The sequence below is a fragment of the Poecilia mexicana genome, unplaced genomic scaffold (assembly GCF_051168715.1).
Source record: "Poecilia mexicana isolate PSO_F unplaced genomic scaffold, ASM5116871v1 scaffold_2, whole genome shotgun sequence".
In the NCBI taxonomy this organism is placed as follows: Eukaryota; Metazoa; Chordata; class Actinopteri; order Cyprinodontiformes; family Poeciliidae; genus Poecilia; species Poecilia mexicana.
In genome coordinates, this window is record NW_028263371.1 from 44,289,048 (window position 1) to 44,303,908 (window position 14,861).

The 14,861-nt window shown below is 37.7% G+C and overlaps 1 protein-coding gene across 3 annotated transcripts in view; it reads right to left on the reverse strand.

The window, feature by feature from the left end:
* galnt13 (polypeptide N-acetylgalactosaminyltransferase 13) overlaps positions 1–14,861 on the reverse strand; it is a 32,635-nt gene that overhangs the window by 1,852 nt on the left and 15,922 nt on the right. For 2 of the 3 annotated variants that reach the window (XM_088001420.1, XM_088001416.1), the window contains 8 exons: positions 14,580–14,746; positions 13,115–13,322; positions 11,865–12,035; positions 11,110–11,227; positions 8,488–8,668; positions 5,911–6,050; positions 3,430–3,528; positions 1,631–2,326 (listed from right to left, as the gene is read on the reverse strand). In XM_088001420.1, the coding sequence (XP_087857546.1) occupies positions 1,916–2,326; positions 3,430–3,528; positions 5,911–6,050; positions 8,488–8,668; positions 11,110–11,227; positions 11,865–12,035; positions 13,115–13,322; positions 14,580–14,746 (1,495 nt within the window). In that variant the 3' untranslated portion in view covers positions 1,631–1,915. Of the gene's footprint in view, positions 1–1,630; positions 2,327–3,429; positions 3,529–5,910; positions 6,051–8,487; positions 8,669–11,109; positions 11,228–11,864; positions 12,036–13,114; positions 13,323–14,579; positions 14,747–14,861 lie in introns of those variants that run through there. The other variant, XM_014997169.2, reaches the window with a different exon arrangement.

Here is a 14,861-nt window from a genome sequence, read left to right on the forward strand (position 1 = left end):
GGAAGAAATTGTCTGAACCAAACTTTGACACTACGTACCATTTTAATAGTCGCAGTTGAGGAAAAACGTGTTTGTTTACTACAGTCTCAGGCTTCAGGTGTATTTAAAGGCATTGAGTTAAATGCCAATTTTTTACAAAATTTGATAAGCGGGTGTGGCCACCATAATCTTTAGCTTTCTCTACTTTTTCAGATTTAAGTCAGAACTATGTCTTGGCTGCTCCAATGAGTTAATATTACTTCCTCTTAGAATAAACATAGTGGTAAATTGAGAAGATAACTTTCAACTTAAATCTACTAGGAATAATTTGGATTCATCTGGAAGGTACACATATTTACCTATTGTGAACTTTTATTTTCGTATAAAACTTTGTGAAACCATGACAACATTGTGAAATCTTGGTATTTTTGTAAAAACTGATCATATTATTATAAATCTCATATCGGTTTATGCCTAAAAAGTAGACAGGGTCTCAGATGATTATATTTTAGATAGGCTGCTTATATTTAAACATCAAATATAATGTGTATTTAATATAATTCAGTTTGCATTTCTCGTTCACAAAATTTCAAAAAAGCAAAATGTAAATGTCATTCATGAAATGTTAACAGAATTTTGAAATGTTAGCGGCGCATCTTGAAAAAATTACAACAGCTTACTTTTTTTGACAACGCATAACAGCATTTAAAATTAAAAGAGGCTGCAATTAGCAACATGACAACAGGAATATGAAAACTTAAATGTGTTAAAGCGAAACTGATGACCAGCTGGATTTTTCCACGGTTCTCTAGTGACCCAGGATTCAGATGTTGTCAGTCACACCTGTGCTAAAAATAACCTTGACCGCAATAGTCGTGAAAACCCAACGCTGTTTACCGGTCTGGTCTGCTTCATTCATTATTTATTCACTTTTTTTTTTTTTTCAAACTTTCCGAAAGCGCCCTGAGAACAAAGCGTAATTAAAGAATTTCCCCTGGGGGTTTTGCTCGGCGCTTGATGGGAACAGCCTGTGGGCTTCTTCGCCTCGCCATATCGAAACATCAGCAATGTGACAACTCAATCACTCACAGATTACACTGCAGGACTTTTCAAGCATCTCTCCGGAGATTTGAAAATTCATAAATAGTTAAAACACAAATACTTTTCCAGTTCCATAAGCCCTAATGTGTTTTGACCAGTCAGGCAATGAAGTCTTAAGACGGCTTAGGGAAGAATATTTGTACTTCTCCCAGGAGCATAAAATGCCGTGTTGTGTCTTGTACACAACATCTGCTTCTTCATTTGGATGAATATTAAAGTTTCAATTTGCACAAACAGGAGTGTAAGGTAAAATGAAACCTTTGTGTTTAATATTCAGAATAAACCAATGTCATTAATCTTACTTTGGTTTCCTCTTTTGCTCTGCAGAGCAGCAGATCAGTAAATTATGACATATGTGTGGATTTGTTTCGTATAAATTCAATGTTTTGCATAAATTTAGCAAATGTGTCTTATGACAAAACAAAAATGCACACAGGAGTAAGTGCTTACAAAGCATTGTATGTATATTAATTATAATTTTTGACTACCAAGAGGTTCTCTTGGCTTCTTAGAAAGGATATTTGCTACAAAAATGTATTTGTATAAATTAGTCTTATTTTATCTGAAATCACTGAAATTATAAAAATATCACATTAAAAGGAAATTAATAAAGCTGTAAAATTCAGTGACATTTTCCACCACATTTTTTTCAAGCTAAGAAAAAAAGCTTGAAAATTTCACATAGATTTACGTATTCTAACCTAAGAACCACAGATTCTTCGAACTCGCTAGAGGATGCCACTGCACTCAGAGCACAGGACATAAGCTATAGGGAGATTAAGGCAGGAGAACTTTGACAGCTTACCTCAAAATCATACTCCCACTTGCCAACATACTATATGAAATGAGAGAAGATGAGAGGAGACACAGCTGCTGGAAGGAAATAGCACCTCGACACTGAGCTGCTTAAAAAAAATAAAAACCTACAAAAACACACAACACCATCTAGTGGCAGAGAAGAGGCATCACATTTTCCAATTTTCTGCCATGTAAATCCTATTTTAGTAAACCGCTGCTTTCGATTTGACGACATAATCCTCAGAGGGCAAAACGGACCACATCCCACTGCCTCGATTTGGACTCTGGTTCCTGCAGGAAACTCAGATCCTACCTCGGCGTCGTACTCAAACATCTGGTTGCCCTTCATGTGGTGACACTTGAGCATCTTGACGGGCCCGTTGAGCCTGGAGACATCCAAACAGAGGTCATCCGTCCGGATTTCTTTATCCGCTGTGTAGGAAAAGACCTGGGGAATGCAACACAAAGATGAATGAAAGCACAATGAATCCATTCCAAAGGTGTACAATACTTTTTTTTTCTCTGTACTTTCAACAAAAGTACAGAGAGCATTTTCACTCTTTTAAGCTGCATGTTTGAGCATAAGCATCCAATAAAGATTAGAATTCAAAATCTTACCAGATAAGCTAAATACTGGACTCAAAAAGGGACTAATGTACTTCTTATCACAGATCAAATCATACAGAAAAAAAAAAAGAAAAAAAAAGAAAAAGGTTAAAACGCTTCTTCTCAATGGACAAGGTCCCAAATATAATGGCTGATTAGTTACCAATTAGAGATAATTAAGTCGATGTTTTGGAGTTTTCATCACCAAGACTTGATCTCGGTGGGACAAAAAAATTCAAGGCAGAACTGCAGGTCGGCCTGCAGACCTGGTTCGGCAGGATTGGGACGACATTTTAGCAAATTATCATGAAAAAGTTGCGTAAAAATACTTAATTGTTTAAAAAGGCAGTTCCCCTATATAACTACAAAATGCATCTAATCTTCTGGCTTTATTTAAAGTATAAATAAATAACATTGCCTGCAGATATAATAATTAGATGAAAGAGCCTCCTGTGGGAAACTTAATTTCTTTTCTCAATATTCTGCACAGTCGTTTCTCCAAAGCCACTTAACTGATCACAGTTAAGTGGCTTTATTTTAACTCCACTGGTGGCTTCTTTCTAACATACAGCTGACTTGTCAGAGCAGACGTTTACATTTTGTTGGTATTTGTATAGGTATGGCTGAAAATCTAAAGATGCTCTCCAATTCCAGGTTTTTCAATCATTTTCCAGCAGACAACTGTTATTAATCACCTTATGCACTGAGATAACACCAATAGTTTTGCAATAGCTCATTCTTTTTTAGCACTTTGCTGCTTTGTGGACAGTTGGGGATCCGGTAGGTGATCAAAGGCATGTTTACTACCCATTCAAAAAAACGCTTACGATTTAAACATGAAAAGCTGATAAAAATATGAAACTTTATACAAGTTATCAAAGGGGTGCCCTTTTTTATGTATAATCTATACATTTTAGAAAGATATGCTTAAAAGAGAGAAAATACCTGGTTTCCACCCATGCCATGACAGTTGAAAAAGCCAACTTTCTCGTTCTCCTTTCTTCCCATGTTGTCCACACACTGGTTGGTCTCCACATTCCTGATCTGCAGGCAGGTACAGACAGACCAATAATTTTACTATTCAAAGCATGTACTTTTCGAAACGGTTATACTGAAATCCATATTGTCTTGTAAATGGTCAGTTGTGTATTTCTAAGCTGCTAAAGTCAGATCACATAAAGGTCACAGGTCTGAATATATTTTCCTGTTAGAAAACCCAAGATGGATTGATGATGGCGGCAGTGACGGAAACCACTGCAGCTAGTTTTAACTGGTATCCATCAATGACTTTTATCAAACAGGAAAGTTATCCAGCTTGCTGTTTTTAATGTTTTTACCAAGCCATCTCGACAATATGACATGATTTTTGTTAGTTTGTTTTTACAGAAATACAATAATTATGAGTTTATCACCATGCCCTTGTGTTAAAACATAAAAGAATTATAAATGGTACACTGACACATTTAGTCAAACTCAAAAATGTGGCTCTAAAGGTGAATTTGCCTCCTTGCCAGTTCACATCCTTACTTCATATCTAGTCAATGTAATTTTCCCCTCCCTACTTTCCACTGATAAGGACCAACTGACTCAAAATTATCCATACTCCTGGCAGAAACCTGCAGTTTTTTCATGACACATTCTACATCCTTCTTTTATTTTCAGTCAGTGCAAGTAAATGGCAAAATATTTCAATGTGTAAATTTTCAGATTTTTACCAGGTTTTAAAATTATTTAAATCTGACCTCAACTGTAAGAAAGCCAGTCCACACATTTCACTATGTACGCATGTAACACGTACACAAAATTTGAAAAAAAAAAAAAAAATTATGACAGGTCTTTCTTCTAAACACGAGCTTGAGTCCAACTTCAACCAATATGGGAACCAACTATAACAACTCACATATTGACCCATATATATTATCAAGGCTTGTTGCAGCTTCCATTTACCGCAGGATTTTCTTAGAATCATTGTGATGAAGACGAAGCATACACTATATTCTAAGCTTAACAAGCACAACTAAAACATCACAATTAAGAAATATAAAACCCAACAATTTACAGCTTTTACAGAAAGGCTGACAGTGTGTTATAATAATTGGGACTCAGTCAGAAGACGTCTGGCTCGGAGGGAAAGGGACGGGGAGAGGTGACAGAGGAAGATTCAGCTCTTTTACAACAGGATGACAGAGCAGCAATGATGAAAATCCTCCCATCCCCAGCTGTTGGATGATTTCAAGTTCTTTTCACCACAAGTTCTTATACTGACACTACTTTTTAAATAGCCATTTTCCCCGAGGGAGACATGGCTCATGACAGTTCTGCCTCTAGCCAAAGCTGCGCTGGAGCAGACATTGCATAAAAAGCCAAATCCGGTTAGTTAAAAAAAAATACTTTCATCTCGAGTTAGCAGGAGCTCGAACTTATATTATCTTGCTAATGCGATGGTCACATTCTTGCTGCAGACTCCTGCAGCCTGCTTTCTTTGCAAAAAAATAAAAAATAAACATAATAACGTATATTGTTTATTCAGATATGTAGGAACTTTGAAATGTTGTGAAATATATTTTTACTCACCAAGTAGAGATCAGATCAATTGATACATAAGCTTTACCCCACTCCCTCTGTACACATAATAACTCTGTAAATGTCTCAGATCAATATCGCCTGTGTGAGCATCCAAGCGGGACTTTGTTATAAGTATTCAATACAACAGACTGAGTACGGCTGCTTCTATCTCATTTTCTCCAGCCTTTCTCGGGTCCATAGAGCTTTGCATTTATCTCTCTGTAATATTGTATTTCTGAAAGCACAGATATGCATGGCATGGTCCCAATCAATCATAAAACAACCTAAATTTCAATTCAAAATGTGAAACTCGTGTTTTATATATGATTTTTATTACACAAGCGTGAGAAGTTAGAGAAAATTGTATGACGCAAAACCACTAAAAAATGATTTATAAGGAACACAGAGATCTAATTTTATGACCTCCAGAGGACCGGTGACTTGAAATTTGTCCTGCAGATAGTCAACTGACACCCTGTGAAGAAAGGCAAGCCACGAAAGGTCACTGCTAAAGAAGATGGCTGAGTAATGTAACTTTGTATACTAATGGAAAGCGTAGAGGAAGGGAAAAAATATGGTAGGACAAAGTGCTCAAGCAACAGAGAAGTCTTGAGAGGAGTGTAAAGAAAAGCCCGATCAAAAAGTTAATTTATGTCAGTAATTAAAATGTGAAACTAATACACTGTTTTGATGATTATGACTTACAAAAAAAAAAAAATATATATATATATATATATATATATATTAGAAAATTACACTTTCAGAAGATATTCTTATGTCTTGAGAAGCACCTGTATCGGGCAAATGGTAGGACAAAAAAAAAAAAAAAAAAAAAAAAATAATGTACAAGAGCGCTCATACTTCACCAAGTGAGAAGTATCTTCTTGGGATCTGGGAGTCAGGGTAGATGTTCTCTAGATACCAGGAAAATGGTTTACACTTCAAGGCCTCTCGGAGAGCTTTGCGGGAGGAGACGTCTCCGTAGTCCACCCGCATCACACCTGCAGGAGTCAACGGAGGAGTTAATCACATTTATCGGAGAGTGTCATCAGGCTGATTTCAGATTTTCCCGTTCTGAAACAACTGCTCTGTTTTCTTGCATCACCATGAAGAAACACCAGAGGGCCTTTTTCCTCACCAACACGCCACACAGCTCTGCATAAAAAATTGTGCCACGATGTTAATCAGGGAGGGATTTTCTCTTAAGTTATACATAATTAACCTGGCCTCTTGAGTCCATTTTGCACATACCAAACAGCAGCACTGTTTAGGTTAATGCTGCTCTTAGAAACGAGCATCATGCTGCCAAATAAAAACAGCCTGATGCATCAGCACTGTTGAAGCCGACAAGAAGGGACGGATTAGACAGCAACTGGGCACAGACACAAGCTCATCAAGCAGATGGTTAGTCTTGGAGTGCCTCTCGAGGAGTCATAGCTCGCGTGCAGATAGATGCAGGGTGGTAATTTATTATGAAAGAGCTTGATTGCAATGAGGAGAAAATAGCACAATTTACAAAAACCAGTCAAAATGTGTGACCAACAGCAGGGCGCGGCAAAAACCAGTCAAACAGCAACTGAACAAAGGGGCATACACCTTCAAATACCAACACACGCTTACCATTTAACACAGAAGAAATATTTACAGTGTTTAACAAAAGTATTCAGACCCCTAGAAGTTGTGTCACATTACAACCACAAGCCAAAATATTTTATTCATAAGGCATGGAAGCTGCGAAAAGGCCCACGGCACCTCTGGAGGGGCTGCAGATATCCACAGCTCAGGTGAGAGAATCTGTTGACAGGATAGCCGTTATGCTGCACACATTTGGCCTTGGGAGAAGAGTGGCAAGAAGTAAAGCCACAGTTGAAATTAAGTCCTACAAAGTTAACTTAAACCCTGCCAGCATGCCTAGGTGGCCCCCACATGGGTTTGTCCATTTAGGGCCCATGTAGGGCCCATGTGGGCTGTGGCCCTACATGGGCAAACCCATGTGGGGCCATCGTGGAACCCGCGGACAAACCCATAGGGGGCCCATATATCAGCCCTCCTTTCCCCCACATGGGGCCCACCTAGGCATGCTGGCTGGGAAATTTGCAAAACAACAAATAGGGGACAATACAAACATGTAAAAGTAGATTCTGCGGTCAGATGAGTGGAATCTAGTTCAAAATCTGAGGCAAGACTTGAAATTGTGATCACTACTCCAGTTTCAATTGGTTGGACTAGTTTAATTTATTGATGTCAGAATAAAGGGAGTTAAATACAAATGCACACCAGATTTCCATTTTTTATTTTATTTTGAAAAACATGTATCTTTTTCCTTCTACTTAGTCACACAGTGTATGAGTTTTTGGTTTATCACATAAAATCCAATTGCAAGTGTGTGCAACACAGCGAAAGCCAAACATTTGCGGGTTGTGACTACTTTTGCAAAGGACTGTAGGAGGCAGATAATATCTTGGAGAACCAGAAGCTTCTTTGATCCTAAAACACTCTGCTAAGAAGGAAAAAAGGAGGCAATTACACTTTTATTAGGAAGGCTATAGGGCTCTCCAAAAATGAGGCAACACGGTGTGCTCCTCTGTGCCAATAAGTGAGCGCAGGCAGCAGCAGCACAGCTCAGATCATCCTCAATAATGTCCAGGAGGAACAGAGAGGCATTGCCGGGCCACAGCGCACAGCAAAAGCCATCCATCACAATGCTGGCTCTGTCTGCACACCTGCCCGTGGAGAGTCCTGCCTGACCGAGCCGCGGAGAAGGTCACAATTTGTGGAGGAAGATCTACAGATTAAGGATGATCCCTTATAGGTTGGCAAGCCATCTAGAACACTTAGCCAGAGATTTCCGGAAAAGTGATTTCTGCTAAAGGGTAATCACATTACTGAGACAACAGATGGAGGGGTACTCATCTCTCAAGCTGCACAGCCCTGTTGCTCTAGTTTTTCCATATGCGCCGCAGCCCCATTGGAGGAAGGACCGGTTTTGACAAATTTCTGAACTTGAGTTCACGAGAGCGCTTAAAGCACGTCTGAAGGCAAAACTGAATTAGCCTCCTTTGAAGATGACACAGCAGCCTCACATTCCAGCATATGAGCAGAGAGAGAAATGTGAATTATTCAATGGATGAAAAGAAAAGGACTCTGTGAGAGAATAAAATAATAAAATAGACCAGACACCATCCTTTCAGAGCAATTTGCTAAATGTAATATCAGCAAGCCCAGAATGGACGGGTAATGAGGACTGTCCGTATCAGCTTTTAAAGAGGAATGTACGCTGAATAAAATATAAAGCAAATCCCTGACTATTCTATAAATTCCTAAAACCTTAACACGTCATTTTTAAACTATCTGAGACGTGCTCTTGTTTATAAAAGTGGGGGGAAAAAAAAAACAAAAAACATGTAGTCGCAAAGCAACAATTGCTTTGCTCTGTACCTGGTGAGATGATATAAAAGAAGTCTTTGAATTCGTCCATCCAGACTTCAGCCAGCCGTCGGTTGTTCTTGTTGATAACTTGGCCTGTTCCTCCAGGAAAGCTGTACGGAGTAGCTTTGCGGAAAACGTGCCCCACATGTGAGCATGTTATAATTTCCAAGGATCCGCCACACTGCCAGATCTGGGAAGACAGGGATTTATATAAATGAAAAAAATGAGTTTGTAGAAACGGTAGTCTCTGCACTGAGGTGAAGATTTATTAAATAATCAAAAATTAAATGCATCGATTATGGCAGTAGCGAGATTTCACAATGAATTTTTTTTTTTAGAAATATCCAACTTTTGCCTAGAGTACATTTATTAAATGGTGAAAAATGAAAAGATAAAAATGATTATTGTTCTCGCTACATCACCGGTGTCCCAACAATTCCTGGAAAAGAAATGGAACGGGAGGGGAGTCACGTTTATTTGCAGATCATCCTTCTCAAAGTAATTCAAAGTGGCCCACAAGAAAATAAAGAAAATTCAGTAAAGATAAAAAAAAAAACAGGAAATATTGCATAAATTTAGCATCACATTCAAAGAAAGAAACACTAAAATCTGAAATTTAAACAAGTAAGTAGCCAAGACAAGAAGACATTTTTGGCGTCTATGGGGAAGATACAGAAACAAAGTTTTCACTTCCAACTTAAACTGAATATTTTAGAATTTCATGGGAATTACTCCAATGCTGAAGATGATAAAAACTACATGTGGAGGGATAAATGTGATAACATTAGGGTAAAACTTAACTTGGCATTAGTCAAAATAGGCAAGACAAGAGACCATAGCATTGTAGCCAAAAGCCCAATTAGGGACAGACATTGCAAATTAGCTTATACTATAATAGTTCAGTATTTCTTAATACCAAACCCTAAATTTGTTACAGACCTAAACTTGACAACCTGAAAGTTCAGTTTGATGTAACCACATAAAATTATAGCTGGAAAATGTTTATTTTACCAAAGAATTAAGGTTACATTGGTTTACACTGAGGCTATGAACATGTTACAGCTTCACAATATGACCAATATGACCTATTTTTATATCGCTGGTTCAATATTCCCAAGCAGCAGGAAGGAAGTCGGAGGGGAAAAGTAGAGCAACAAACAGCTGCCTATAGGCAGATTATGCTGCAACAGCTCAGACGATTGCAGAGGAAAAACTTAAGCAGCCTTCATTACTTTTTAATACCCCATTTTTAATGCATCAGCTACAAAACAAACTTTACATTAAACACTGGAATTTGTCTACGAAAGAAAGGCAGTGGTCGTTAGAAGTGAAACGGTTTCAGTTTGGAGGTTTAAAAAGAAAATGTCCAGAGTAGACATAGAGATATGGCAGCTTTGTGTAAAGAATAACTAAATAATCAAGAATTGTTTTGCTTTTGTCCTTATTTCTCAAGGGTTGTTCAGGAAAAGCACATCGTAATGATTTTTTTCAAAAACTTTCTGACATTATTTATGCTTTAATGTCTTAAACTATCATGACATAGAATTTCTTTAAGAAAATTCAACTGTAACACTCACTGAACTTAGATTTCTTACTCAGAAAAGTCAAACAAAACCTTATAGTCAAAAGTCCAACACAGTTTGATAGGATCTGATTTTAAGGAACATAATCGGATGTTTACATATCTGAGCTGGCACCAGTGATCAAAGTTGGTTAACCCCTAGAACCCGACGGACCCACCAGTGGGTCCAGCTGCCACGTGACCTCGGCTCGCTCTGTAAACAAAGGCTCCACGTGCCTTTAAATTTTTTTTTTATTATTATCCGCTAAAAGAGGCTTTAATCTTTCAAAAACTATTCCGCATAAAGGTTTTGCCCAAAATGTTAAGATTTAAATTTATTTATACCCCCAAAATGTGGCTAATTTCAATCACAGGTTGAGTGATCCTTGTATCTCTAATGAGTAGGGGGGGGTAATCCCACCTGAAGAAATAAGTGTCTTTAGAGAATTCATTGATGCTACAATTATTCTCACCCCAAACTACTCTTTAATATATCTAACTAAAGTTGTTTTTAATGTATAATGTAGAAAGTTTGAATTAGTATTAATGACTTTGTTTACAAGCATGGTGATCCACTTCTCTTAGTCGCTCCTCAAAATGGGAAGGACAATAAGGCATAACATTAGAAAAGCAGATGTGTGTTGGTCTTAACAATGACTACAAGAAAATGGCTACTCACCTAAAGCTGTCCATGGAATTAAAGCAACATCATAAACATTTAAAACAACTGGAAGTATGTTCATCTTGCCTTACAGTGAGGAGCAAGGTGTGTGAGGTAACTATGTTTCCATGACAACAATTTCCCTCCCATTTTGTACATATCTGTACCAGTGGAGCCAATAAATGACGAGAGCATGATACATCTCCTGTAGTATGAGGGATGTATGATATAATCTAGTGCTGACAGTGTTTGTGTAACCTTTCTGACTATGAGAGGGAGAGATGACGGTTCTGCTCACCTCTCCCATGCATTTTAAATCAAATATGCATGCAGGTAGGAGAACTTGCATGTATCCCCTGCCGTCAAGCAAGTCTGGTAGGATGATAACATTGTGTTCTCCGACACTCACCCTAAAAGACATTTCCAGGTTTTCTCCACCCCATATATCCATCCCCGGATCGTAGCTTCCAATTTCTTCAAAATATGTTTTGTCAATGGAGAATAGCCCTCCTGCCATCGTGGGAGTCCTGCACAAGTCACACAAAAAAATTACTGCCAAAAAAACAAACAAGGTATTTGCTGAAGTCTAGCTGGATTATTTAGCAAATAAAAATAAGAGCAATGCAGATTATGTAAAGACAGATTATTAGAATGTTAGAATTTTTTTTCTTTCTTTGATAAAAATTAGTATTCAATCCAAATCAGAGCATATGGATGAAAAGAGGCTAAATAGAGGTATTTATTTGTTGAAGAGGCACTGCTGCACCATAAAGCAGAGACGGGTTGAAAGAAATAATTTCTGATAAATGTACTAATGTTTTATATATAAAAAAAGATGTATCGAGCTTAGTATGGAGCTTTGCATTCATGCAATTCAAAGTATCCTGTTGTAGCACAGTGAGGCATTGAAGAAACAATACAGACTCATTTGTTTTGAAAAATTAAAACAAAACCTTAGAAGAATAACCATGTCTATCCTCTGTGAATAAAAATTTGTTGGTGGAAATAAATAAAGTGAATACAGATGAGAAGTTGTGCTCTTTTTTCTGTCAAAACGGGATATATGACTGAGTTTAATTCCTTCCTGTTTAAGCTGCGAAAATAATTAATTGAATATGTTCTTGACTCCAACTGTGGATGCGGCGGATGCATCTTCTTCTGTACCTGACTGGAAGTGTTCGGTCTCCTTTACGTCGATCCATCTCCCGCTGAGGAACTGGGTACCATCGGAAGTTCAGCTTCCAGTTGAAGCCCCCATAAGTCATATCCGAACCCGCCATGTACTCAAACGTCTCATCGCTGATGACATCTATGATAGGGCACACCACTGCTCTTCTGAAAGACACAATTTGATAATTAACTGCGACAAAATGACAACAAACGATGAATAAATAAACATTTTATTTTAAAGTTATGACTTTAACAGTCTAGAGTCTCATTGAGTTTTCTTGGACTGTCCTCCTCTTCCCTCACAAATGTACAAATTCATAAATTCAGAGGTCAACTTTGTCAATGAAGAAAATTTGCACTTATTGTGAATTTTTAGCAGCACCGTTTAATTTATGCAATGTTTTAATAATACAGTAGTTGGAGTCATATAATGGCATTTTCAAAAAGCCTTGGACAATATCAGGAAATGCATTATAGACACATCTATAAGATTAATTCATACTAAATATACATTTTAAGATGATCTATCTCTAGGCAGGTAAAGAGGGAAAAAACACCTGACGCATTGCACAGTTTGTAATTTCTGGTTTGTAGTGTTTCCCATAAATAAAAGACGTTCTGTGAGTACTAAAATATACCTGTCTGCACTTTACCTGAGCTTTATTAATTTTTCAAATAATTTATTTTCAGTATTAACTTAATTGGTCAGAATTGTTGCAATTGTTTAACTTTTTTATGTGTTTTTTTTTTTTGACTATTGTTATTCTGGCTCTTATGTTTCTTGTTCTTCCTCATTCTTGTTAGAGGCCAATGCATTAATCCACCATACATCAAACAGAGACTTATATTTATTTTCCGTTTTCCTTTAAGGATCAGCCTTGTTGAAGACGAAATAAACTCCCAGATTCAGGTAGATTTTATTAATGTGGGATATTTTAGAGATTTTCTATTACATAGAATCAGTTGCTAGCTTTAGCCTCCAGGACTAAATCATTTTGCAAAACAAAGACACCAAAAGAGTTATCTATTGCAGGTAAGATGTTTTCTGCTTACAAGTTCCCTTCAAAAATCTTCAACTTGCGGCTGGCTTAGCAGGGTTATAGAATGAACTGGTGAGTTAACAGCAGTATTAACAAAAAGTGTTTCTGGCGTCAACATGAAGGTTAAATTGGCTAACAGTCTCCACCCTTATAAAGCACTTTAAAATCTCTCTCTCTGTCAGAAATCCTCATCTTGGCTCCTACCGGTCCTCTCTGATGCGAGCCAGCAGGGGCTCCAGCCAGCCCACCGTACACTCGCAGTGAGCGTCAAGGAAGGTGATGACTTGGCCTGTGGTTACGGCTGCCCCCCTGAGCCGGGCTCTGATCAGACCCGACCGCTGCTCCATCCTCAGAATCTTCACAGGCACCTCTAATGTCCGCACATAATCCTCCAGCTTTGCCCTTAAGAAGTCTGAAACAAAAACGGAGGAAATCAGCTGAAGAGCAATTCAACCAGAGCTGAAGTAAAGTAATTACATTAGAAGATTAGTCAGCAGCCAGCTGATAATCAGAAAATAATAGAAAACACAAGAGGATTAAAAGCTTTTATTTCTAAACCAACACATTTAAAATGTAGATTTTATTTTGCAACAAATAATATAACTATATAAGGATTTCTCATTAAAGGGAACTCACAAAATGTTCAATTAAAAATATTTTCCTAACAGCTCACCTCCCCCTTTGTGTAACTGCTGAATCATGCATTTGGCACAAACTACTTACATTTAAACAACTATACCTGCTTGAATTGCAAAATTAAATCTGTTTAACTCAGTAGAAATGCCACATGAGAGCACCACATTCAAATAGGCACATGATGGATAACATAAAGAAAATCCTACAAATATTGCAATGATAATGATTTCTTTTTAAGATATGACATTTTGCCACGTGAGAATTTATGGATAAGAGAAGAAAAAAAATAACTTTCCATCTGGAAATCAGATTTTAGATCCAATGATAGAAAAATCCTGTTAAGAGGATGACATTTGAATGACATTTCACTATATTAAGTAGAAGTCTGCGCTTGAGATAAGCGATAATAGAAGAAACTAAAAAAGAGCTGAACACACTCAGATAGCTCATAGTATGTTATCCTATTTGATATTAAACACATTAGTCATAAATCAGTAGGGGAATCGTACAGTACAATCATCAATATTCATAAGTTTGATAGAGAGGAATGTTGATGGAAAATTAGCACAAGTGTTCTGACATTTCTTATGCATCATAATATATTAGTCCGGGATACAGAGCAGTTCATTTAGTACCGTTGTCATTTTCTATCCTGCCTCAGTAATTCAGCTCCTGTTTTTGTCTCGTCTTGATTTCATTGCAAGAAACCCCGAAAAGATCTCACAGCTAAAAATGAGTTGTGGAGCAAACCTTCCCCAGAGAGCGAAGTCAGAGACTGGCAGATAGCTCACTGAAGTTAGTACAGGTAGCTGTACTAACTTAACAACGGGTAAGGGGGATCAAACAGACGTTAAAGCTAAGGGTGTCCTAACTTTTACCTTACCAAAAAAAATTATTAAATAAATAAAAGTTTTTACAGATATATCCAGGGTATGGATAAAATTCTATACAGCTTAATGTAAACAACACGTCTACTAGACATTAAGTACTTTATATTCTCAGGGAGGCTTTTGAGTCAACACCAACTCCTGACCTCGCTCACTGGCATCATCTACCAGGACAATCTCCACCAGCAGGTGTCTCGGAGAGCGGTTGATGACACTGTGGACGGTCCGCAGCAGGGTGCTCCACGCCTCGTTATGAAACACGATGACGATGCTGGTGTTGGGCAGGTCGTCTGGGTACACCTTGGTTTTACAGCTGGCACAGAAATGTAGACAAGAGAAATCAGTGGATTGAAGTCTAGACAACTGCATGCAGATGAGCTTTACAGAAATATAAACTATCAGAACCTTTCAAACGTGTTCATGCACAT